Source organism: Haliotis asinina, chromosome 7, assembly GCF_037392515.1.
Source record: "Haliotis asinina isolate JCU_RB_2024 chromosome 7, JCU_Hal_asi_v2, whole genome shotgun sequence".
NCBI classification, from domain to species: domain Eukaryota; kingdom Metazoa; phylum Mollusca; class Gastropoda; order Lepetellida; family Haliotidae; genus Haliotis; species Haliotis asinina.
Genome location: NC_090286.1, coordinates 18,337,815 through 18,365,686, shown reverse-complemented (window position 1 = coordinate 18,365,686; position 27,872 = coordinate 18,337,815). Strand labels below are relative to the sequence as shown.

Sequence of the window (27,872 nt, the reverse complement as noted above, 5' to 3'; positions counted from 1 at the left end):
GGGTCTGAGTCCCATCCGGGATTCAAACCCGCACCTTCAGGCACTTAATCGCCAGCACAAAAGTCAGCCATCTTGCCTGCTCAGCCAATGCAACTTCCACAATCATAGCATTATTAGCAGTACATTAGTTGGATGTGACCAATGGTGTCTAACCATAAGCGATAACAATGCATCTATGCCCATAGCAGTGACGACAAAGTTGCAGTAGCCAGAAAACAGATTGTGCAAATTTTGTACATCCAGTGTAATTGAAGATGAGGTCCACATTTATTTGGTATGTCCTTAATACACTGAATAATGGACAAAGTATATACCATAATATTACCATTAATATCCTACCATGCTTACATTTAATTTGTTGAACTCCAGTAATACAACTTATATTAGCAAACTTGGAATGTACATCCACCATGCTTCTGCATACTGAAAACAATGTTCTTCAAACATTGTGATTTTATGCCGTATTTGTTATCATGGCCTGTGGCCGCTTCAGTACTGGAATAAAGAGAGCTTGAAGGTACAAGGTCATATTACACAGGCTTCAAAGATCCCCCTGATCAAGTATTTTTAGGATGAATGGGAGGGCTTACAATGCTTTCCAAATGCTCCCACATTACCAAAAAGAACTTTTTCAAATATGGAGTGGTATTGCATTCCCAAGGTTTTTCAACATACGATGGTCTCAACATAGTGAAGGTGTTTAAGCACATTGTGGACTTACTAAAAACTGTGTGTGAATTTGCCTCTAAGCCCCCTCATATGATCTGACACATTCCATATTGTATGTGTGCTTATAATAAAGTGTTACTTGTTGATGTACCTCCGGAAGCATCTTTGTATGTGAAATATTCCATGCACTGGCGTTAAGATTGGTTTTGATAATGTCACAATACTGAATAAGGGATTGGTGAATCGGAAAGCATTGTATGTGTATCCTTTATGTGACTTTGTTGGGACATTCTGGAATGACTTCAAATTATATATTAATACTGTCAATGTTAACATCTCATTCGCAGACTTTGCAATATTTGGGGGGATCAACACTAGGTACCCTTTTGTTATCAATATTATACCTGTTGGAAAAAGATTCATGTACCTTGCCAGTATAAATGACAGAAAACCAACTTTTGACAAGTTCCCAAATGCGCTAAATATTTTTATATCAATTGAAAGATACATAGCAAAGAAAAATAGCAACACAGCAAAGTTACAGAGGAAATGACCCAAAGAATTGAATCTATATCATTGGCCTCACTGTACTTTAGCTTAAAGTGTACCATTTACTACCTACTGTATTTATTTTGTCTGACTATATGGTTTTGGTATGCAAACATTGCTATTCAATATTGTACCACATTCACCACAGGAAGATATCAAAACAGGGCCAAGTCCAGTGTTTGCCCCAGACATGAAAATTTAGGAGTCATCATGACTCCCTGATGTCATGAGAGGGAGTCATGGACATGTTTTGGGGAGTCAACTCTGGCACTTTCATCATGACATTAACTATGTTTAATAATAATACAAAACAAGGTAAAGCAGGTCAGGTATTTAATCAGCACAGAGCATTTAGATGGTAAAGATTAAACCAAGTAGTTTTAAACAACAGCAAATTACAAGCTTAAATTATCTGAACTTATGGCCCAGTAGCATTGTCTCAACAAGGACGCGAGTTTTTAAATTCACTGCACATTTGAGATGATTTGTGTGTCAAATACACAGGTTTTCAGTGTCAGGACAAACACTGAAAGTACCAGGGAAAATAGCCCAAGGATTTATAATTAAATGCTTAGCTTGACTGTACTTCCCTTTATAAGTCTATTATATACTTTTCACTGTATTTGTTATGCTGGGTTATTATTGTCTACCATGTCAATATTGTTTCTCCATTGTACCTTATTAACCTCAAATTTACAACATGTACCCTTGACCATACTTTCCCTTATATATAAGTATGCTAAGCAATATCTCCAGTACTTGTTACACCAGTGCATATATGAAGTTGTTATGCTGTTGAACCACATTTATATACTTTGTGCATGCTCCACTGAAATGAATAAAAATATTCCTACAAAACAATAAATATATATTGGACAATCCCATATTCAACTTCAAGTACTAACGCAGCCCCAAATCCTAATTTGCGTGTTTGGTGACCACCTAATACATGCATACACTTTGCAGTATCCCATATCAAATATTTACACAGCCCCAACCTCAAGGTCACCCTAAATTGTGCCTATGGTGATGGGCAGTCAGAAACCTAAAGCATGCAACAACTGCTTCAATCTCTTATGGGGAGAACACTTTGTGATGACACAGAAACTTGTGATGAGGACTGGGAATGGGATGTCACAATTCACCAATACATGAATATTCTCAGATGGCAAGACAGACATAACACATATACAGTCACCTGTATCAATTCATCTTTTGATACTGTATTGATTTCTACTTTAATTGTGTTTCAATACACTCAAGTCCATGATTCATTAATATCAATTTATCTTATTTTGTGGCATGTCTAAAGTTCCTTGTTCACAAGGACACTGCCATTTTATCTTTACTTGTGCTGACGCTCCTCATGGTGTACCTGAAAAAAAGACCTTAAAGCAAACTGCATGAGACATTTACATTTTCCACACATTGAATCAGGCATTCAGGAATATGAAAGTCAACTTCAATAGACGTGTATACAATATATAATCTTGAAATATACTTAAAACTGCTGCAAATTTAGAAAGTAATCTGATGTGAAGATACTTGTTTAATAACATTCCTAAGAAGACATATTGAAAAATAATATTTGAGTAAGTCAAACACACCACCAGCATAAAATAGAAACACACCTATGTAATTATTAATTTGACAAAAACATAATTAAAGAGTGATGTTGCAAATCTCCTACATGTCTTCAAAAGGGATGTTCCAATTAAAACACTGTCTTACTACTGTGATATTTCACGAGATGCTGCCAGAAATTAGGAAGCACATGTTATTGTCTACAATGAACATCAACCATGATACATGACTGCTAAAAACTGTAATGAACGCGATGGGTCCTCAGTTTCCATGACAACTGGTCACCTGTCAAAGTGACATATACTGTATAAACCGAACATCATTAACGTCCATATCGTGCGAATCATAGGAATAAAATGGTATCAAAGCGTAGAAGGTAAAATCCTACGTATGCAACACAGATCTGTCGGGCAATGCATACTGCAAACATAGACTACGAGAAGCCATTGCAAGGTTCCACAAAGCACCGAGCTAACAAATTTGACCCATATCCTGCTGCAATTTGCACGATCTGCTCACCATTTTCAGCCGGATCACCCTTTTTCGCCGTGGCAGTATTACCCATATCCTTTTCTTGGGCGTAACTCCTCTAAAAGGAGGCTCTTTCGTGAAAGATTGTTACAGAAACTCCAAACACAAGGTCACTATAATATAGTCTACAATGCCTTTCCACCATGAAAACGAATGGCCGACAACAGTATTCTTCCGTGCTTGCAAACCGACAAACACAGAAACGTTTCCCTCACCGCAATGTCTAGTGTAAATAATCCTTTTGGAAAGTCCTTGTTTTGACGAAATACACCAACGATATTTAAAAAACACACGTAAAATCGTAAGTTCGATAGTGAATGTTTGGGAATTATTTTCTCTCGCGGCTGTCGAGTCGTTCTCGGAGTGCGCAGTGTATTATGGGATGTAGGTCGTAAACATTATGTATTCCTCCAGTGTGGCTTGAGCAGGCCTGAAAGCTGAACTGCCTGCTTCAATTAGGGCATGAATGCAAGCTATTTTTCAGTAGTTTCTTACAGTTTTGTGGTCTGGACGTGATCAATATACACTGGCGCGCCACCGCACATACGCACGCGCACACTCAAACACAACATACTGTTCGTACTGGCTTCTTATATAACGCAATGAAATGTATCTAAATATACAGTTCCGATCAAGACAACAACACGTTACTGAATAAACCAGTCCTTGGGTGCGTTTCTGTAGTTTGATGTTGGCTAGGATACGTTTCTGTACCTGGAGTACATATAAGTAGTACCCACGTGAACAACCCCTTCAGCGAAAAAGAGGCGTTCCTTCCCGACGAGCCCATTACAGACAAGTGTTTGTGAGAACAGTTTAAATCCTACATATCGTAACAGAACTGCTCTAAAACTGAACACACCAAGTGTCTGTTTATGTATAGTAAGTTTATTATTGCACTTTATTTAGATGCAGAACCACAATTTTCCAGATTATTGGCGTAGAAAGTCAAGAAAAAAAGAAGGTAATACTACAGTTCATATACTACAATGAAAAATAATTCTTTGAATGTCATTTAGAAGTGAAAATACATAAGAATGAAGATTTTTATGGATATCAACTTCTTTATGTGAGAACACAACCTGATGAAGGAGTAAGCATTAACTCCGAACGTTGTGTTCTCACATAAAGAAGTTGATATCCATAAAAATCTTCATTCTAATGAAAAATAACTTTGACAATACACAGCAAAGACAAATAAAAGATGAAACCTGGAGCCCAAGAAGATCCTTCTGGATCCGCCTATGATTATTATGGGATATTTATATTGCGCTCAGATCCAAGCAACGAGTTCATGCTCGAGGCCGCTGTCTGGGAAATAGATATATGCTGAATAGATATAAACGTAATGTCGAATCAACCCAAACCATCAAGATGTCATTGATATGACGCGAGCCGAGCTTCTAATTTTAACCCATGGTATAAAACAAAATATTCAAATGAATATGTGCAAATCACAAACAGGCCTGTCTCCAAGAAGCGCCCAGCGTCTGCCCGAAATGGCGTTGACACTGAACTAGATCGTCATTTGCCTTATAGATCTTATCGATAGATCTTTCGTTCATCAGTTCATCTGGATCACAGACACACCTACCCTCTGGCATGGGTTCGCCTTCCTCTAGGTCCATACTAAGTCTAATTTTTAGTGGCATTGAAACTGACGTTGGGAAATGGCGATAACGTTGAAACGTCTCGTCGTTTCGCGAGAAATCTCGTGCAATTAGCCTTCGTGGCCCCATCTCTAACTTTCTTTCTGTAACACCTAACCATTGCTATGGATATTGCGACAGCAGCGATGTTTAGAACTCGAATAAAGCATTGAAAGATGAAATTGTTCTCAAAATGCAGTTTGGAGGTGTGTGTGTGTGTGTGTGTGTGTGTGTGTGTGTGTGAGAGAGAGAGAGAGAGAGAGAGAGAGAGTGTGTGTGTGTGCATGTGCATTTATTACATAGATTGTTGAATGAAAGGTCTTCGGGTACATTTATGAGCTGTGCTTAAGATACTGACAACTATGTACATATCGTAAAATTAGACACATCGATAAATTCCCAGACACTGGAACTTCAAATAAATACACAAAAGTAATAGTCAAGAAAACAGTTACGCAATATCGCATGACCATGCTATTCATTTCTCAACATTTTATATGTATGCATTTCCCGCGAGGGGGTGCAGTCAAGAGGGCTATAGACTGAAGTCAAAATGACCAAACTTTTCGAAAATAGTAATCCTAAACACCACAAACATTTCAGTGTTGTTTATTTTAAAAAATCTCAGAGTGGTTAAGTGTTTATACCATACAACTGTGTGTGTAATGATTACTTGAGGTTTTACGCCGCACTCAGCAATATTCCAGCTATATGGCGACAGTCTGTAAATAATCGAGTCTGGACTAGACAATCCAGTGATCAACAGCATGAGCATCGATCTGCGCAACTGGGAACCGATGTCATGTGTCAAAATAGTCAGCGAGTCTGACCACCCGATCCCGTTAGTCGCCTCTTACGACAAACCTTTTATGGCAAGCATGGGTTGCTGAAGGCCTATTCTACCCCGGACCTTCACGGGTCTTAATCGTCATCAGATTACTAACTACTTGTAATCATTACCGCCGCCATAGAGCTGGAATATTGCTGAGTGCGGCGTAAAACAAAACTCACTCACTCACTAATGACGATTAACAGTAGTTATGGTCTGAGTATAGTCAACAATACAACCGTTTCTAAAAATGACTGCAGGAGGTTTAAACAGAGTTATGGGTGTCAACTACACTAGTCAGTAATCTAATTACAGTGTGATTGGTCCCATGACTCAGAAAGCTATATATAAGACGAACATTTTAACCACCAATTCATACTAGTAACTGTGTATGATGATCACACTGTAAATTATTACCCGTTACTATTTACATATTGATACAAATATGAAAAATAATACATATCAAATAATAAAGCATATAAAATATATATTAGTTTGTTTTGTTTTTTTAACCGATGACCCTTTTGACCTTTTCATTTTTGTCCTTAGGCGCTTTCGACCTGCTCCCCCTGCGAGTGGCCGTAAATTACAGTCGCCGACGCGATAACAAAACAGCAACGCTAATATTGATCTCACTAACACCATTTACGTCATGGAACAGATGATATGAATTAAAACATCTAGACTATTTGTGTTGTTGCATATATATTTTGTACATGATTACGAGGGAATATTATAATTAATGGCAACAAACGAGTCTTGACTTATATATTAGCTTGAAACTTCACACGCACACGTTCCCGATTTTTATTCTGACTGAACACAACCACGTGCGATATAACGTGATCCAAAACTGAGACCATGCATGATTCTACGATTGTGAAACGTGGTGCACATGAAGTTGAATCCCAAGTGATTTATTTTTCAAATCTCTTCCAGTCTGCAGAAAAAACCAACTATATGCCATCTTTAATAATCCTCGCGTTCTAAAGAAGCACTATAAAATACTTTTTACGTTTTGACAGGGGAGCAATGTTTGTCCACAATGTAAAACAGTGACACAAATCTTAATCTGTCTCACTGAGCATACCATGACATGCACAAACAGTGGTGTGTATCCAGTTTCCGCTATTTAAGCAATTTAGATCAAGGTTTCTAATAAACTTGTACGGCTGCTTTGGCAACGTTATCTGATGTTACCGCTCACTCCAGTAGCCACTACTGCGCGTGTGCTAATTACGAATATATATGTAGCAACTAGCGTAAATTAATCTTTTCTTACGAAGTCAAAATGAATGTTACACTTTGCAAAATTAAATACTGTACCCTAGTACTTCCGAAGTGGCATCTGATTGACCATCTTCATTCCAATGGTCTGTCTTCCCCACTTTCCGTGATGCTGTCAAGATTATTTCAACTAACCGCAGGCTCTTATTGATAAGGATGAAGATGTGTAAGGTCATTTATGAGAAAATTTAACATTTACATTGGTGTTATTATCTAGTGATGGATGCTATGGAGAAGGCTAGTTAGCTACTGGATACTATACCCGGACCCTCCTATCTATCTGACTGAAAAAGAAGCATTAATCGATGTATGGTAAAGTATAAAGTATTTAGCTTCCACGTGTGAATGTATAGCTTTAAATGTGTTGTTAATGCAGCAACTATCGTTGTCGGAGGGGTTGGCATCGGAAGCGCTATACAGTCACTATTCGTATCGCCAGCCGATAACGTTCGGTCATCTCCGATAAATTCCACATTTCGCCGACCATATACCAACGTATTCCGAAAATGGCCGCTGTCAAATCCGATAATACCTCTTTCAGTCGGTATATAAACCTCATCAGATTGCAATTCAGATGTTATGCTACGACTGTGACTTCATTAAACGGTTGACTTCTGTCAACAGTCAACTCTCCTCCAAAAGGTCGGTTCGCGTGATGGCACCACTGCCCATTAACTGTCGGTAGTTTCTGGAACACGAATGGTTTTCTAACATTTTTAGCTTAGTTGTTTCCATATGATTTTAAAATACTTTGATTTCAGATTTTACTTCTACGTCTCATTTCAATCGAGCGCATTAGAAGTTAAGAAGATTCAAAGTCATTTTACGAACACTTCAGTGACTTTGTACACAACGCGAACGTTTTGCAGCTGAAATTGCAAACTCACAATTGTAAAAGATGTTCCTTTTGACGTCAGAAATACTTTTCTCACTTCCCAGAGGCAACAATGGCTTGGCTTAAAAGATAAATGTAATCATGTTTAAAGGTGAAGATATGTTTTTGTAACAAAAAGTACAAGTTGGTGGTATGTTACATGCGTGTGAGTGTGTTTGTTTGTGTGTGTGTGCGTGCGTGTGTGTGTGTGTGTGTGAGAGAGAGAGAGAGAGAGAGAGAGAGAGAGAGAGAGAGAGAGAGAGAGCTGTAACAGATAGTCCATTTGCTCCAGGGCATACGCTGTATATAACATTAAGGGCTCTATGCTGGTTCCTTCCTGTCACCGCCATTAACATAGCCTAGTGAAATTTATTTGTTTTCTATGCATCGCTGATGACAAGCGGTTATTCAACACACCCTGTATTCTTGTCAGAGGTTGCTGGACTCGATTTCGGCATAAGATGATCACAACACCCTAGCGATGTACTTGTATGTGATAGAAATAAATAATTCTCTCTAAATAGGAAGAAGCCCCAATGACACTGGAGGTTCAGGGCTTGGGCATAAATACGTCATTTAATAAAATAATGTTCAGGGACTATGAGACAAACTAGATACACTTTACTTTATCAAATCCCATTTTATGATAGTAAATTGTGTAAGGCATCTTAATCCGTGTTGATACAGCTACATCCAGACATGCTCAGGAGTGAATGTATGGTTTTGGTTTAATTCAAAGACCGATGGATTGGATACTTATCCGGATCTATGGCGTTCCTGTCAAATGCCATACGTATCATTCCTGCTCTGCAATTTTACTGGCATTTTTATCAATACTTAATCCGGAGTAATATGATTGAATGATGAGTCAGATGTCCTTTGAAGAGACAGTGCAAGCAATAAAGCAATGCCTGCTTCCTTCATCTGTGACACACAGCTCCCACTGGCAGTGCATAAAAAACCTCAGTTCATCCAGTGTGCAGGGTTGATATCGCCACTATTCATTGTAGTATAACAACTGCGACCATACAGCACATTGTTATCGCATTGTCTGGTAAGTACAACACAGAAGGCATGTGGCACTTACGGCACCTAAATGTGCAACACGCCATGCATACACCACCGATGTATATTACACATATAGAACAAACCTTATAAAGAAAACTTCTATATTTTCCGAGGGAGACGTTTCACTACTGATTCCTGTACCGTTGTCAATGCTTGCCTACGGTGAAAGAATCTGCATGGAAATGTCACACAAAATAAAGGATTTGCTATCCTTAAAGTCTGTTCTGTATTATACGTTTCAACTTGAAAAATGCCACACAAACAAGTTGTATTACATATACCATGATTTCATGTAGCTGTGAAAACTGCAGAAATCACATGTATGGCAGTGTTCTGTGAGTATGCTAAAATGCTATGCAGTTGACTTGGACCTTACACTAATTCCAACTGTATGGCATTTTGGCACTTTTACTGAACACATACATATCACGTGAAAATGCAACATGCCACGAAAAGATGACAAGTGTAAGTCACAATGTCATGTAAGCATGCTAAATGCTATAGATAGATCACAGCTATATCTCACAGAGTCATGCAAGTATGCAACATGGTATGATTGAATAGATCACAAATTTACGTCACTGTGTCGTGTAAGTATGCTAAATGCCAAGAATAGATCATAGATGTATGTCACAGTGCAATGTAAGTATGCTAAATGCCACGAATAGATCACAGATGTACGTCAAAGTGTTGTGTAAGCATGCAACTTTCATGAATAGATCACAGATGTACGTCACAGTGTTATGTAAGCATGCAACTTGCCATGAATAGATCACAGATGTACGTCACAGTGTTATGTAAGCATGCGACATCCCATGAATAGATCACAGATGTACGTCACAGTGTTATGTAAGCATGCTATTTGCCATGAATAGATCATAGATGTATGTCACAGTGCAATGTAAGTATGCTAAATGCCACGAACAGATCACAGATGTACGTCACATTGTTATGTAAGCATGCAACTTGCCATGAATAGATCATAGATGTATGTCACAGCGCAATGTAAGTATGCTAAATGCCACGAATAGATCACAGATGTACGTCAAAGTGTTGTGTAAGCATGCAACTTGCCATGAATAGATCATAGATGCATGTCACAGTGCAATGTAAGTATGCTAAATGCCACGAATAGATCACAGATGTACGTCAAAGTGTTGTGTAAGCATGCAACTTGCCATGAATAGATCATAGATGTATGTCAAAGTGCAATGTAAGTATGCTAAATGCCACGAACAGATCACAGATGTACGTCACAGTGTTATGTAAGCATGCTATTTGCCATGAATAGATCATAGATGTATGTCACAGTGCAATGTAAGTATGCTAAATGCCACGAATAGATCACAGATGTACGTCAAAGTGTTGTGTAAGCATGCAACTTGCCATGAATAGATCATAGATGTATGTCACAGTGCAATGTAAGTATGCTAAATGCCACGAACAGATCACAGATGTACGTCACAGTGTTATGTAAGCATGCAACTTGCCATGAATAGATCACAGATGTACGTCACAGTGTTATGTAAGCATGCAACTTTCATGAATACATCACAGATGTACGTCACATTGTTATGTAAGCATGCAACTTGCCATGAATAGATCACAGATGTACGTCACAGTGTTATGTAAGCATGCAACATCCCATGAATAGATCACAGATGTACGTCACAGTGTTATGTAAGCATGCTATTTGCCATGAATAGATCATAGATATATGTCACAGTGCAATGTAAGTATGCTAAATGCCACGAATAGATCATAGATGTACGTCAAAGTGTTGTGTAAGCATGCAACTTGCCATGAATAGATCATAGATGTATGTCACAGTGCAATGTAAGTATGCTAAATGCCACGAATAGATCACAGATGTACGTCAAAGTGTTGTGTAAGCATGCAACTTGCCATGAATAGATCATAGATGTATGTCACAGTGCAATGCAAGTATGCTAAATGCCACGAACAGATCACAGATGTACGTCACATTGTTATGTAAGCATGCAACTGTCATGAATAGATCACAGATGTACGTCACAGTGTTATGTAAGCATGCAACTTGCCATGAATAGATCACAGATGTACGTAACAGTGTTGTGTAAGCATGCATCTTGCCATGAATAGATCACAGATGTACGTAACAGTGTTATGTAAGCATGCAACTTGCCATGAATAGATCACAGATGTACGTCACAGTGTTATGTAAGCATGCAACTTGCCATGAATAGATCACAGATGTACGTCACAGTGTTATGTAAGCATGCAACTTGCCATGAATAGATCACAGATGTACGTCACAGTGTTATGTAAGCATGCTATTTGCCATGAAGAGATCACAAGTATGCTAAATGCTATGAATAGATCGTAGATATATGTCACAGTGTCTTGTATGTATACAGCATGCCACGAATGGATTCACAGGTGTATGTCACAGTGCCTTGTATGTATACAACATACCATGATTGGGTCACAGGTGTATGTCACAGTGTCATGTAAGTAAGCTAAATACTATCAATACATCACCAATGTACGTCACAGTGTCATGTAAGTATGCTAAATGCCATGAATGGATCGCGGATGTTTGTCACAGTGTCACGTATGGTATACCATGAGATGCACGTGTCTTGTAACACATTCAGATGGATGAATGCAACAAGTATCTACGATACATTATGCCAATACACGCATGAATGTTGTGTCCTTACAAGGTAGTGTCCTTTTGTGGAATGATATATTGACGAATGAAAATTCAGTCGGTTAGCAAGAAATGTATTTGCTTGTAAAATTGAGGAGTACTCTCCAGTTCGCACGACCAACGGTATGCAGTGGTATGTGCAGGACAAATGTCTTGTCATTCAGTATACATTCAGCTGTTTGAGATAACTTTCTTTTAAACACATTTCATGGATATAGACATTCCATTTCATGCGATGTCTAAGTCTTACTTGGTATGGAACCACTCACAATTGCCGACTGAATAGAATACCAATTGCTAAACTAATGTTAAATGTAAATGCTGGTTCTGTTAACAATACAATCGCTATGTTATGGTCAGTTAGCGTCTTGACACGCCAAGAGCTCAGCCATTGAAGCGCGCTCCCTTCTTCCCATACATAAGCTCCCATGTGCTGTTATACAGCCCCGCTATAACACCCTTGCGAGGAGATTTGCCCCGGAGCAGGTTTGAGTTTGGGCGCCGTTTATTGATAATCAACAGTCAACACGTACTGTTTCTAGAAAACGAAATCAACCCATCTGAGGACAGAAATATCTGGCCTTGGACGTCTGCTGATATGGTTATGATGCATGGCCAAACTTACCGTCCCACAAGTATAACCTTTGCAAATCCCTTCTCAAGCGATTTTCTTTGACACGAGTAGCCTCCCGCGGGTCATACTTCTTCAGAAGCTGCCCCTTATCTCTCCTCAGAGGGGGAAGGTCGGGGCAGCTAGCCCCTTTTCCAGGACACGCCTTTAATTTACTTTCCTCTTTCTTTCTGTTCTTCTTATCAGAATCAAACAGATCCAGGAAGAAATCCATTTTTTGGGTTCAACTGTAAACCCACTCTTTGTTGTGATACTCGCATCCGTCCCAGTCTCGGGGGCAGATGTGTCCCAAACTTCTTATATGTGTTATTATACGTCCACGCACATTCCTTTACCAAAATGGTTTGTGTCCAGACTCTCAAACGGCAACCAAACAGTGCCCATGTGCTCTAGTTTCAGTGTAATGCAGATCCGGTGCTGACGCCAGGAAGCTGTAGAGCGGGGTGCACTCTGTGCCGCACCCTCACACAATAGGAGCCAGGGAAGACAGAAACTGGCCCATAGGCCCACGGGGAGTTGAGTGATCGCGCGAGACGGATCACTCCATTGGACACAAGGTGGACAAGTGAACATAGGTTCACATTCCAGTGTGTTTCAGCTAAATAGATACAGTGACAGTGAACTACATAAACTGCATGCTGTAACAATGCACTACGTTACATTTGGGTTAAGAAGGAATAACAAAAGACATGATTCACAGCGAGCACAACCATACAGGGCGTGAAGTAAATCTAACATAATGAATGAATTCGTGGATCTATGGTATGTTTATATCCAAAGTAATTTCATTGACTATTACGTGTATTGTATCCAAAGTTTGTCGAGTATCTGTATACTTATACTGCAGCCTATCCAAAATCCATGTCTTCTGTTGTAACTCTCACGTGTATTCTAACCATGTCTTCTGTTGTAACTCTCACGTGTATTCTAACCATGTCATCTGTTGTAACTATCACGTGTATTCTAAACATGCCATCTGTTGTAACTCTCACGTGTATTCTAACCATGTTTTCTGTTGTAACTCTCACGTGTATTCTAACCATGTCTTCTGTCGTAACTCTCACGTGTATTCTAAACATGCCATCTGTTGTACCTCTCACGTGTATTCTAACCATGTCTTCTGTTGTAACTCTCACGTGTATTCTAAACATGCCATCTGTTGTAACTCTCACGTGTATTCTAACCATGTCTTTTGTTGTAACTCTCACGTGTATTCTAAACATGCCATCTGTTGTAACTCTCACGTGTATTCTAACCATGTCTTCTGTTGTAACTCTCACGTGTATTCTAACCATGTCTTCTGTTGTAACTCTCACGTGTATTCTAACCATGTCTTCTGTTGTAACTCTCACGTGTATTCTAAACATGTCTTCTGTCGTAACTCTCACGTGTATTCTAAACATGCCATCTGTTGTAACTCTCACGTGTATTCTAACCATGCCATCTGTTGTAACTCTCACGTGTATTCTAAACATGCCATCTGTTGTAACTCTCACGTGTATTCTAAACATGCCATCTGTTGTAACTCTCACGTGTATTCTAAACATGCCATCTGTTGTAACTCTCACGTGTATTCTAACCATGTCTTCTGTTGTAACTCTCACGTGTATTCTAACCATGTCTTCTGTTGTAACTCTCACGTGTATTCTAAACATGCCATCTGTTGTAACTCTCACGTGTATTCTAACCATGTCTTCTGTTGTAACTCTCACGTGTATTCTAAACATGTCATCTGTTGTAACTCTCACGTGGGATTCACCCTTATTTTTGTCTACAGTGTGTTATGGTGCAGACGTGTAGGGCAACCCACATTATAAAATTATTGAAGATGTCCACCATAATATGTGCAAAACAACAGAGGGCGTTATAGTGTAACTCTCACGCGTATTCTAAACATGTCATCTCTTGTAACACCCACGTGTATTCTAACCATGTCATCTGTTGTAACACCCACGTGTATTCTAACCATGTTTTCTGTTGTAACTCTCACGTGTATTCTAACCATGTCTTCTGTTGTAACTCTCACGTGTATTCTAACCATGTCATCTGTTGTAACTCTCACGTGTATTCTAACCATGTCATCAGTTGTAACTCTCACGTGGGTTTTAACCTTATTTTTTCTATAGTGTGTTATGGTGCAGACGTGTAAGGCAACACACATTGTAAAGTTTTTGAAGATGTCCACCATAACATGTACAAAACAACAAACAAGGCTATATGGTTTGGGGAGAATTTTGCACACACCCCACCCCCACCCCCAACTTGAGGTCACCAAGGGCTAAATGTTATGTATTGGTCCCGGCAGCAAGCTGAAAGCTGACTGCCTTGCCAATGCTATCTAATGGATGACTCTGGCAGTATAACATATGGGCTACTCATACTAAAATATTCTGTTCAGATTTGGATTTGGATATGTCTGGTTAACACAAGATGTGAGAAATGTGAATAAATTTTTTCAACTATTTAAACCATGATTATTTGACAACCTACAACTATCATGGTGTAGTTATGTCAGCAGTTTATCGGATTCCTTCTATGAACATTTCATAATGATTCCGTTTTCTGATTACAGTCACTGCTGTATCTGGGGTTGGATTTGGGCGGGGTGGGTTATAGGCTACACACAGTTGTATATAATCATAGTTATATTATTTTCCATATCTAGGAGATAGCACGACTGATGTGTAATCACGGACTATTGGTATAATATCTTTAAGATCAATGCCTATTGCCAAAAACAGAGAGTCTTTTCCCTTCAACTTCACCCCCGTATGCTGCATACACGTCTATATCATTACTTCACTTTTTAATATTTAGAATGCTTTCAGAGTGTAGAAACAGTGAGGGTCATTATTCAAAGGGGGCAGATCATTTTAATACGTTATCCGGGTTAATTTTCAAAAGCAGCCGGGTGATTATTCAATGTTGAAAAATGACCCCTGGCTTTGAAATGTGAGTCCAGGTAATAATCCGATGTTGAAAACGTACCCGCCGGCCGCGTACCTTTTCAACGCGGGTGTGTTTTACACAGGCAATCTGGTGCGTGGACAGGTTTGCCTAGTGCAGTTTATGGACTGTACTTGCTAAATCTAGTGAATACCCGTGGTCGTATCAAACACCGAATAAATATTAAACAGAAATGCATGTAGACTCGGGAAACTCGGGGACACTTAAGCGTTCGGGCGAAACAGGCCTAATGCTATTACTCCTAACGAGGGAAGCGATCACGTGATGTATTACTCCGCGTTCCCCCTGGAGCAAGTAGGCGGTGGTAGATATAAGGTTACATATAGGTACAACATTGACTTCAAGATATGTCTTGCCATAAGGTGTAACGTGCGTCAACATTAAAAGCAGCCACAAGGTGACTCCATCACAAGCGTAATGTGTACTCCAAATCACCGAGTGGCGCACTCAAGTGGGGCCACAGTGAATCGCTACGTGTATCGATCCCCAAATGTATGGTAATCTGATGTGATAAACACACGAAGAAAATGGTTGTAAGATACAACTGCACTACCACTCAAGATGAGTGTAGCCTTCGGGTAACACAATATGAGAGAATTTGACAATAAAACGACCCAAGAAGTATATGTTGTAAGAACAAAGCTACCCATGAACGAGAAAAACCTGCGATATTGACATGGTAAGGCGTGATTCACGTGAATGTTTCTGCATGCCAGCCTGGTTGTACTGTGGCCTTTCTGTTGGTCTTTTTGTTTTTCCATCCACGTTCATGTTATTGAAAGTTAATCAACATTATACGACAAATATATATTTTTACTATACATATATATTTAGAGTCTTTTTGATTGCAAGTGACTTAGTATGCATGTTTGGATTTTGTAAACGGGGGTCACAGGTGTTTCTACATTTAAGAGACGTTTTTCTCTTCTTGAAGACTCCATGAATTTCCTTTTCCCTTCTCCAACCGGCAGATAATGGTTTTAATCTGACTTTTTACTTTTTATGGTCTTTGTTCTTTACAACAATTACTGTTCGTGACTTTCCCCTTCATGGCAAATGATCTGAGTTCATATGGTGCATGGATGTTTGAATGTTGTATTCAGAATTTAAATGATTGTTACCATTGTTGTAGCCGTGACTTATTCACATTTCGTGGTCACTTTACACCTGTTCGAGTTCGTATCCGCATCACTGTCGCTGTTCATTTGATCTCATAACGACCGATATAGCCAGTTAACATTTCTCAGTACAGACAATCGGTGGGTTTGTTCTCTCTAAAATTCTCTTCTAAAAACATAGGCTTAGAATTGAACGATTATGACGTTATCCGGTTGTCTTCATGAAGGTATTTTAGATAATAATACTCTTATTCCAGGTTTTCAGGGTCCCGTCAGAAAAAAAATAGACTTACAAGGGGTGGTAGGGTTGCTGTCTACGTTAAGAACACATTCATCGCCAAACGAGAAGAAACCTTAGATAGGATTAGGCTGGAAGCACATTGGAGAGAATTCCGCTACAAAAGCGGGAAGTATCTAATAGGTGTATATTATAGAGTAGAGAAAATGAGCAGTATTGGAACCTGTTTGATCAATATATTGGAGATGCATTGGATATGGATCTAGATGCAATCATTGTTGGCGATTTAACATTGATATTTTCAATAAATTAGACGTTACAGTCACCCAGATCAGTAGAGCCCATGTTGATTTGATATTTGTTTCTGGTATTTGTTTTATGGTAAATGAGTCAAATGTTTTAGAACCTTTTTGTGGCGATCATTGTCCAGTATCTGTAACAATATAAGAACGCATGAGGTCAACAAAAACCTACCTGAGAAACGTTTATGATTACACCTTTATGTTTATAAAGAAAGATGATATATCTGCTCCCACGTTCATAATACTGACTGGAAAAAACGTACCATTATGACCTGACCTAAATGTGAGCACAGGCGCATTTGTAAATGTCTCATATCTGTGATTCCAATATACTAAACAAAATTGTTACAATAAGAACTTAAGATATTCCTTGTATGAATAAGTAACATTCGCAAACTCATGCAGAAACGAAATCGACAACACAAAAATTACTTTGTTGACCAGGCAACAATTGCTGGCCCTAATACGGATCTTCCAAACATGACCTTACACAACAGTAGTAAATATATGAGTGATTTATATCTTACAAACCAGGATATTGAAGACGTTCTATCATTGTCAAATATTACCAAAGCGATCGGACCAGATGGTATTGGAAACCGCTTCCAACGTTTGGCATCCTCCTTGTCATTAACATTATATCTGACTGAAGTCACTTCAGTCTTACCACTCCACAAGCAAGGTAATATTAACGACTGTTCCAACTACGACTGTGCACGACTGTACAGTTGCCTTAACACATTGTTTATCCAAGGTCTTTGAAAAATGTATTTTTAAATGTGTGTTTAACTTCATGAGAGATAATAATTGCCTCTCGAACGTTCAAAATAGATTCATGCCAGGAATTTCTCCACCTTACCCACTAACGCATTTGTACAATTTTATTCTAAAGCCTATAGACAGCGGATAAGAAGTCAGAGCTGTATTCTGCGATATAGGCAAAGCAGTTGATAAAGTTTGGCACAAAGGGATTATCAATTAACTAAAATCTTGTGGGATAGACGGGAAGTTATTGAAATGGTTTGAAAGTTATTTGCAAAATCGGACACAAAGAGTTGTTATTCAAGCTTACAAATCAGAACTAAAACCGATAGTAGCCGGAGTGTCCCAAGGATCAGTCCTTGGACCACTTTATTCTTAGTATAAATAAACGACATAGGTGATGGAATCGAAAGTAATATACGTCTTTTCGAACATCACTCTAAGTAATAATCGATGACCCCCTTGCGAGTGGATTTACTCTTAACTCAGATTTAGATAGAATATCAAAATGGGTAGAGATCTGGCAATTAAAATTTAATCAAACAAAACTGAAACTATCCAATTTTCACGCAAAAGCAAACCTATGAAACTTCCCCTCTCGGTGAACTGTACCCGTATATATGAAGTACATATTTATAAACACCTAGGCATATGCATTACTTCACAGGAAAATCGCCTTTATCATTCTCACATTAATGAAATAATAAGGAAAATCAGCGCTGTGAATAATAATTTTTATTGCCTTCGTAATTTTAATACAGACTCTCACGCACAACTATCGATGCAATGTATAAATCCTTTACTGAACCTTTATTTGACCATTCCTGTCATAACTGGGACAATTGTACAAACGAAGAGTCTTTGTCACCAGAATACCTTAGATGCCTCACTTTGATGCCTTACGCACAATACGCGGTGCAGTTAGAGGTGCGAGCCAGGGCAAAACTATACCATGAGACAAATCTGACTTCCTTAGCGAAACGAAGAGAAATTTCTAAATTAACAGTTTTACACAATGGTAAACCATATGCCCCTTGACTACCTTTGTGATCTTGCTACGGGGAATGTTTCTGACAACAGTAACTACAATCTCAAGAATAATGAACACTAGCAAGCAGATGCAAATCTATAAAATCTTTTTGCCCGATACAATTAAACTGAGGAACGACGTAGCTATGAATGCGCCAAACGCTTCCTCTGTTGGACAGTTTAAGAATCTAATCAGACCACAAGGTAATACCAACACAATGTTCGATCTAAATTTTGGTAGTCAATTCTGTCAAATAATACACTGCCGCCTTAGGCTCGGATGTAGTGACTTAAACAGTCACATGTATAATCGTTTCATTTCTGCTTCTTGTTCCTGCTCACAAAATTATATATGAAGATACATTCCACTATTTTTCATGTGTCTTAAATATGATAGCATTAGAAACAAATCATACTGTTATGTAAAACGTGTCTCTCTGTGGGAATGGTAATAATTCAGTATCACATCAGACGAATGTGGATATTCTACGGTCAGTCCATAAATTTCATTATTACACGAAAGCGATTTGACTTATGAGTTTTTGTAGTGTACATTATTTTCATATTTGTATCAACTGCCCACGAAAGAAGACCAAGATAAATTGTTGACTTTGAAGTTTGATATTACTCAGAGATAGCTTGTTACGAATATATTACCTTCATGTACAACATTATGCATAAATGTTGACCTTCACATGCATTATGGAGCGGCATTAATATAAGCCAATTAGGCTTGTTTGCAAATCCCTTTCTTCTTCAACGGAATAAATATATTTAAACCAAGGTATCCATGCAAGAACTACAATAACAAACCAGCTCGTGTATTATAGCGCTTACTGTGTAGAGAATATGAAACTTTTTTATAACCTCCAAACTACAGGCACACAAAGAGATGTGTACTCTTGGCTAACCCAACCACGCCACAGGATGCTCACGGTTTTGCAATCGTATTTCAGCAAAGTGTAATAGCTCTAAGGTACTGGACACGACAATAGTCTGTGATATTTGTGAGTGTTTCGAAGCCCTAAGTCAAGAAGAGTTATCTCCCCTAAACAACACCCCGGTGAGCATTGCTTTTCGTGTTTGTCATGGGTGGTTTCCTTTCTTTCCAGAAGCGCTATCAGTTCTAATATAAAACATGTACGTCCAGGACAAAGATGAATGGACAGTTTAAGTTGAGCATAGACAAGTGTACGACGCATGTAAGAGCGGGGACTACATTATGGATAGTGTATACATTTGGTGAGATTGTTTGAAGTGATCACACATTGTCGATAGTGAAGAGCTAGCACTTACCTACAACACCTATTCTAAACCAAGTACGAGACACATGGTCCACCGGCTCTCTTGACACTTGATATCATACGCATCTTAAGGTTGAACACATAGCCTTTGGAGAAATGCATGTACATTTGTTTTACAGTACCATGCCAAAAGTTTAAATTATGACACAGAAGTAAAACTTGTTTGTGCATGACGGTATTGAACTTCAGTCCTTTTGAAAAGTCACTAACGTAAAAACTTTCTCAACGATGGTCTCAGTTACTGGTTTCCCTAGTCCACATTCGATCACTTACAGGCCTCTGTTCATTACCGCGAGAGATTTAATGTTGTATATTGCTCCCTCACTCCACGAAAGCAAGTACATATGGGTGCACGTGCTTTAAGCATCATCATATACTCCAGGTAGGACCATTACGGTGAAGGAAGTAGGAGAGACAAAAATAGCCTTCATCAACAAAAACCACAACGTGCCTGTGGATCAATCGGGGAAGGTGCACATACGACGTTGGTAGGCAGGCAGGTTGAACAAACTAGTGCTTAACAGGGGGAGACTATTTAAGAACGTGTGGTAAATTTGCCCTGACGCATCCCGCATCCCTGAGATGGCGGGCACTGTCATCCACGGGGAAGGTGTGTTGCGGGGAATAGGAGGGCTGGGGGCGGAGTTTATGGAAGATCTGAGGTACGGGGAATAAAAGCTTACCATATAGAACGAAAGAAGAACATGTACCTTATGTCTTTCGGTGAATGAGAGCGCGTCACGATCTAACGATATTCGGTGGTGCATTTACTTTTAATTATACCTCTGCATACACCTTTGCAATGTAGCTACCATCACACAACAAGGTACATGCCTTAGCAATGTAATACAAGTGACTGCCTTCACTACACTTTAACAATGTAATGCAGTTGGCTGCATTTACTGAACAGTGTATACCCCTTAACAATGAATATTACTAGCTGCTTTCACACAACGGTGCATCCATCTGACCAGTGATGCTGAGGACTATCATTGGTTAGTTGAAAGACGTTTCTTGTGTTGGAGAAGACCAAACATGAGGGCTGTCACTGATTGGTGGGGACACGTGGTATCTGGTATTGGTGCAGACCAAGTAGGAGGGTGGTCACCGATTGGTGGAAACTGATGGGACGAGTGGTGTCTGGTGTTGGTGCAGACCAAGCATAAGGGCTGTCACCGATTGGTGGAAACTGATGGGACACGTGGTATCTGGTGTTGGTGCAGACCAAGTAGGAGGGTGGTCACCGATTGGTGGAAACTGATGGGACGAGTGGTGTCTGGTGTTGGTGCAGACCAAGCATAAGGGCTGTCACCGATTGGTGGGAACACATGGGACGAGTGGTATCTGGTGTTGGTGCAGACCAAGTAGGAGGGTGGTCACCGATTGGCGGAAACTCATGCGACGAGTGGTGTCTGGTGTTGGTGCAGACCAAGTAGGAGGGCGGTCATTAATTGGTGGAAACACATGGGACACGTGGTATCTGGTGTTGGTGCAGACCAAGTAGGAGGGTGGTCACCGATTGGCGGAAACTCATGGGACGAGTGGTGTCTGGTGTTCGTGCAGACCAAGTAGGAGGGCGGTCATTGATTGGTGGAAACACATGCGACGAGTGGTATCTGGTGTTGGTGCAGACCAAGTAGGAGGGTGGTCACCGATTGGCGGAAACTCATGGGACGAGTGGTGTCTGGTGTTGGTGCAGACCAAGCATAAGGGCTGTCACCGATTGGTGGAAAGTTATGGGACGCGTGGTGCTTGGTGTTGGTGTAGACTAAGCATGAGGGCTTCACCGATTGGTGGAAACACATGGGACACGTGGTGTTTGGTGTTCGTGCAGACCAAGTAGGAGGGCGGTCATTGACTGGTGGAAACACATGGGACACGTGGTATCTGGTGTTGGTGCAGACCAAGTAGGAGGGCGGTCATTGATTGGTGGAAACACATGGGGCACGTGGTGTATGGTGTTGGTGCAGACCAAGTAGGTGGGCGGTCATTGATTGGTAGAAACACATGGGACACGTGGTGTCTGGTGTTGGTGCAGACCAAGTAGGAGAGCTGTCACTGATTGGTGGAAACACGTGGGACACGTGGTGTCTGGTGTTCGTGTAGACCAATCATGAGGGCTGTCATTCACTGATGGAAAGACATGGGATCTGTAGTGTCTGGTGTTGGTGAAAACGTATAGTCATTGTTTGGTGGCTGTCATTCACTGATGGAAAGACATGAGATCTGTAGTGTCTGGTGTTGGTGAAGACCTATAGTCATTGTTTGGTGGGAAGACATAACTCACGGTGTCTTTCGTGTTGGAGAGGATCGTATCAAGCGTTGACAAAGCTGATGTCCTTTAACTCACGAGGAATATGTGTGTTAACAGTAAGCTGACTATAAATAATACAAGTCTAGGTTTCCCCAGATTCTGGTTCTGAAACGTATTTCTCAGTGGGCCTTCTTTTTAATTTAAACTCATTTGTTTGTATCTATCAAAAGTACATAGATTCAGAGACTAAGTGTCAGTCTGTTGTGAAACTCACGAGAATCGGTAAGGAGGAGCAGACAAACAAAGAACCCCTAGCAGGTTGATCCATGCATGCATAAAGGCGCAAATTAAGGCACCGTACAAGGATAATAAGTTGCTTTATTGTTCCCATCAATACAAGGTTCGAGGATAAGTTTAATATGTAGCAAATAATTGAGTATATATTGCTGATACAATAAAACTATACATTATATACTGAACGTGGAAGGTCAACGGTTAACAATGGTAAGCCTGTATCAGATACGTGTAGTGGGAACAGAGGAAAACATTTTTCGAGAATGTATTGAAAACATTGTTTCTTTTGGATATATGTTTTACAACTATGAATATGTCTTTTCGTATCTTTATAAAGTTTTATAAGTTAGGAATTGTTTATTTCAAGGTACATGCCATAGCAATGTAATACACGTGACTGCCTATTTCAAGATAGATGTGTCTTTTAGCAGTATTGTATGATAAAGTAGTGGGTTGGTACTTAGACTGAAACTTAGTCAGTTGTAATTCCTGTATGTTCTGATTACTCCAGATGTGAAGGTCTGCCTCATTATTAAATCGTCAACCAGTTTCACCTTTAGTACAGTAGTAGTTCTATTTTGGTATAAACAATACCATGCAATAATATAGATTGGATATCTAGAAGTTTAACATCTTTTAAATTTTTCTATATAGATTAAATCAATATCCTTGAATAAATTTTCCCTTTTGTCGCAGATATGTGTCATAACATGCAAGGATGATAATTCATATCTGGTATTCGTACAATGTGTAAAGCTCCCCTGTTCAGGGTCACCAGCAGTGCATTAACATTACACAATGTCATGATGTAAACAATGATCAGTATTTGAATCAAATTCAAAGCCCACTTTTAGAACTATGAAATCTCGTTCCTGCTAAATGAGTAAAAATTGTTACTCCATTAAAGTACCGTCGGAAACAGAAAAAAGTGTTGGGGGCTGCTACTCTGTATCCGTCAAATTTACACAATTGCAAATAGCATATATCGAAATGACACACATCTGCCTATAACTGGGTATTCTGTGAGATGGGTAATAGGATAGCTAGAAAAGCATGTTTACTCGTAAAACTCGTACGAATAGGTACTGAAAAAAATAGATCGGACTATAGTTGTCAATAAGATCGATCAGCCAGGTAAGACGATGGCCCGTCGACTCAGCTGGCATGGAATGCACGTGCTGTCTATGGGCACCAGGGCTATCTCAACGATATTTGATGCCTTTCCGAGTGTGCTGAACGTGTCGCACCTGTCGTTTTTCATCAAGTTAATGTGGAGATACGTACAACTGTACGATACCCACGAAAAGCTTAATTCAGCCATCGTAGTAAATGCCTCAAAATATTTTGGTGGCACGGCCACCTGATGATCGATATGACTGGATATTATTTGTAAATTGTTATGACATGCCATTTGCTTCACCAGTTTAATTCCCTAAATCTCAGCACATATCTCTACCCCTCCCCAGCGAGAACCAAACCACCGTCTGTGACACCCCGTCCTGACATTTCGTTTGAGACGACCCCTCCCACCTCTTTCTTTTATAGTGATAGCGAGACTCCTTGGCAGCTACACCCTTAACAGCTTCAGTATTAAGTAATTATTTTTGCGCCTATATCGTTTATGATGAAGCTAAGTTTAATTTTAGAATTGACATTTTAAAAGTGTCATTTGTAATACAATATCATCGTACACTAATTTGCACAAAGTCATGGTCTGTTCGACATAAAACCCGCATTGCTCATTTCTACACAAATTTCTTCTCAGTAAAGTCCCCTATCTACGTTCCCTATCTCCCTACCACTCAGACTGTAGTTAGGCCGAACTTTGTTTAGCCTCACACTTTCACATATTAACTACATAAATTGTACATATATATGCGACAAACAGTTCCTATTTCCGACAGTACTTTAATATTAACCATAATTAGTGCTCGGGTTTGTAGAGACCGTAATTTTAGCTTGCGTACTTGCGCTGTGTCAAGAAGGTGTCAATCTGTCTCCAAGCACATCTAGCGTGTATTGTGTCGACCCAGGCCAGGAGTAATATTATACGCATATACCACTCGTCTATACACGCTATTACTAAGCCTTGGGGTTCCTTGTGCACATTGTTAGGAAGCGAACAATTCGTGCATGGCACTTGAGACCATTCAATGTCAGTGGAACACAACTGAGAGTTAATACTTGCGGTGACACATGCTTTATGTGGTCCCCGTATAACGTCCAGCAGGAGACACAGGATGATACACATTTAGGTGCGTTGTATAGGCTATATAGGTTACAGAACACTCACTAGATTTCCATTTAAATACATATTGAAATCGTTGTGACAAATGTGTTTTTTTCACAGGAATAATTAGGCAACAATACGAATAGTGGTATTATTTAGTTGTGTTGGTTCAGAAGGGCCAACTGATAAAAATGCATTGTATATAAATAAGATCGCTAGGGAATGCCACTTGTGTCAGGTTTGCCAATTTCGAACTGTCAGTATGTGAAACAGAATTAATGATTCGATCGAAAATGACATGCCGTCTTTAAGACACACATCATAGGTTACCTTATGTACCTATAATAACTAGCACTATACATGTAATAACTGGCACAAACACAGAAACGTTTTCAGCCTGACAGTGAGGAAACTAAGAAGTTATCCACAGATGTACAAGACTGTTAGGAGCATTTTGTCTCCATGGCAACTGTAGACTTCTCCCTCCTCGCCATCTCCCCGTGTTAACGTTTGGGGAAGTTGTATACGGATGTAAACACAGTGAGAACTGGATGCTCGGCACAGAACACCAGCCTCACCATCCCTACCAAAAGCTGCCGGAGCAGTGCTTGTTATTCTCATTCCAGAAAAAACTCCTAAAATGATAAAAGCCTTAGCTTGTTTAGCGCTCCATTCCGAGTGTTTGTAGGTCAGGCCAGGTAGCCAGTGTGTTTACTACCGATCCGTATCTACGCCCCACTGATCTCTATAGTCTTGATAAAGCTACACTATACTATCTCAATCCTGCCAAGACAACCTTTCAAGTAGTGTGTTCAGTCGGTCAGGAAAGATTATCGCTGAAGTGATTACACTTACTCAGATATACCATACTACCTGCCAACCCTCTGTTGTGCTACCATGGTACACTACCTGACCATATAGCACATGTATTATAGTATATATTGCAGAATATCAGACGAATTGTGGATTTATGAACCACAATAGTCACACGCCAATGTCAACAACTTCACAGTGTAGGACAACCGTCATAATATCATTGAATAGTACTATAGATCCTTAAACAATCTGAATTGTATTTCAGTATCTGGACAGAGCACTTCAATCGAATGTTTCTGATATGTTAGAGAAGTGCATGCCAGTGTCATACCGTTAAAAGAGCAAAAAAGTACTTACAAAATGTCTTAGCATCGCCACAGTTTGAACTTTCTGCCATTTCGAATCAACCCAAAAGTAATCGATCAGCAGTACTCCTTGCGTAAAAGGCACTGACACAGTCCACACACCTTGCGACAATAAGAGAGTATAATGATAGTTGAGTCACGTGTCCCGAGAAATATTAATTATGGGTGGTAACTGTGGTCCACAAGCAGACAGAGCGAGGTGCAAGTGATGCCAATGGATGGAAGGTGGGAGGTGTGCGCCGACTCCGCTCCACTACAAAGTACGTCCTGTACTACAGCCCCGCCTCAACATTCAACCGTTATCGCTGTAGGAGCGAGCTCGCCAATGCATGAAACTTGGTCGACAAGAAGGTTCGAGTCCAGGCACATGATGTAGCTTACCCCCGTCTAATGGCTCAAAAGAAGATTTAATCGACAAAATCGACGAGTGGTAAATATTACGTAAGCAAAACAACAACCTAAGAGATGTATGACTGAAACGTCACGGAAATGGAAGACAACAGCGGTTTGGAGGTAAATCCATCACCAAAACGTCTTGGCTTGTATGTAGGTCTGCTATATCTATAATCGGGTAGAGTATAAACTAGCCGTGCTCACTTAAGTTTACATTGTTTGTTATTTTTTCTCTTTGGGTTTCGGGGCGATGGGGTAGCCCAGTGGTTAAAGCGTTGGCTTGTCATGCTGAAGACCCGAGTTCAATTCCCTGCATGGATTCAATGTGTGAAGTCCATTTCTGGTGTCCCATACCGTAATATTGTTGGGAAAGCGGCATAAAACCATACTCACTCACTCATTCTTCCGGATTTTCTGGAGCAAAGTGGTCTTCTTGTCGAGACATTATACGCACAATTATATTTCTTTGACTTGCTCAATCACAGCAACGAATATATTCTCGCACTCTATTGGCTATATGAACAGTAGTGGAATGATTATTCATGTGGAAAATGTTTTGAAGAATGTAGTAGGCAATAACTCAAAGAATGAACGGTTGAAGTGTTTCACTATTACACATGTCTCCCTGATACAAACCAAAACAACATATTACATAAGTCTCCCTGATACAAACCTGAAGAACATATTACACATGTCTCCCTGATACACACGACTGCAGCATATTAAACATGTCTCCCTGATACAAACCAGAACAACATACTACATATGTCTCCCTGATACAAACCAGAACAACATGCCACACATGTCTCCCTGATACACACGATTGCAGCACATCACACATGTATCCCTGATACAAACGAGTATTACGCACGTCTACCTGATGCACGGTATCTTCCCATTGCGCCCCTACAATTAATAATATACTGTATCTGTATAGCTGATTACTCCCTAGTCGACCACTCCCAGGGCTTACCTATAGTGATTAGAAGCCATGTGAATTCAGGGTCTTGTGATCATTCATTGTTTGTATTCATTGTTTTCAAAATCAAAATTTTTTTGAGATACCTGCTCAATTCGGACTAAAGCTTTTTAAACCAATAGTACATGCTGTTTGTTTTTAAACTGATACAGCTTTAATTATAAGTGTTGGTGGAACAGTCCACCTGATTGAGGAGCTAGTAACTAAAAGCCACTCGACTGGAACAGGTTGTGTATTGGACGGGTGGTCAGACAGTAAGTAGTCATAATGGGAATGAACCTGATGCACACGAGTGCAGCATATTACACCTATATCCTTGATACACACGAGTGTAGCATATGACACGTTTCAGTGAAAAAGACGAGTCCAGCAATATATTGCACATATCTCCCTGAGACACACTCCTGCACCATGTTACAAATGTCTCACTGGTGCCCACGCTCTCAGCATCTTACGCA

The 27,872-nt window shown here is 39.8% G+C and overlaps 1 protein-coding gene across 6 annotated transcripts in view; it reads right to left on the bottom strand.

Moving 5' to 3' along the window:
* The window catches only part of LOC137291747 (cAMP-dependent protein kinase catalytic subunit beta), a 55,367-nt gene extending 42,391 nt beyond the window's left edge, over positions 1-12,976 (bottom strand). For 3 of the 6 annotated variants that reach the window (XM_067823248.1, XM_067823246.1, XM_067823247.1), the window contains exon 1: positions 12,358-12,976. In XM_067823248.1, coding sequence (XP_067679349.1) covers positions 12,358-12,577 — 220 coding nt within the window. In that variant the 5' untranslated portion in view covers positions 12,578-12,976. Of the gene's footprint in view, positions 1-3,321; positions 3,713-12,357 lie in introns of those variants that run through there. The other 3 variants (XM_067823251.1, XM_067823250.1, XM_067823249.1) reach the window with 3 other exon arrangements.
* Between the last annotated feature and the right edge of the window lie 14,896 nt (positions 12,977-27,872).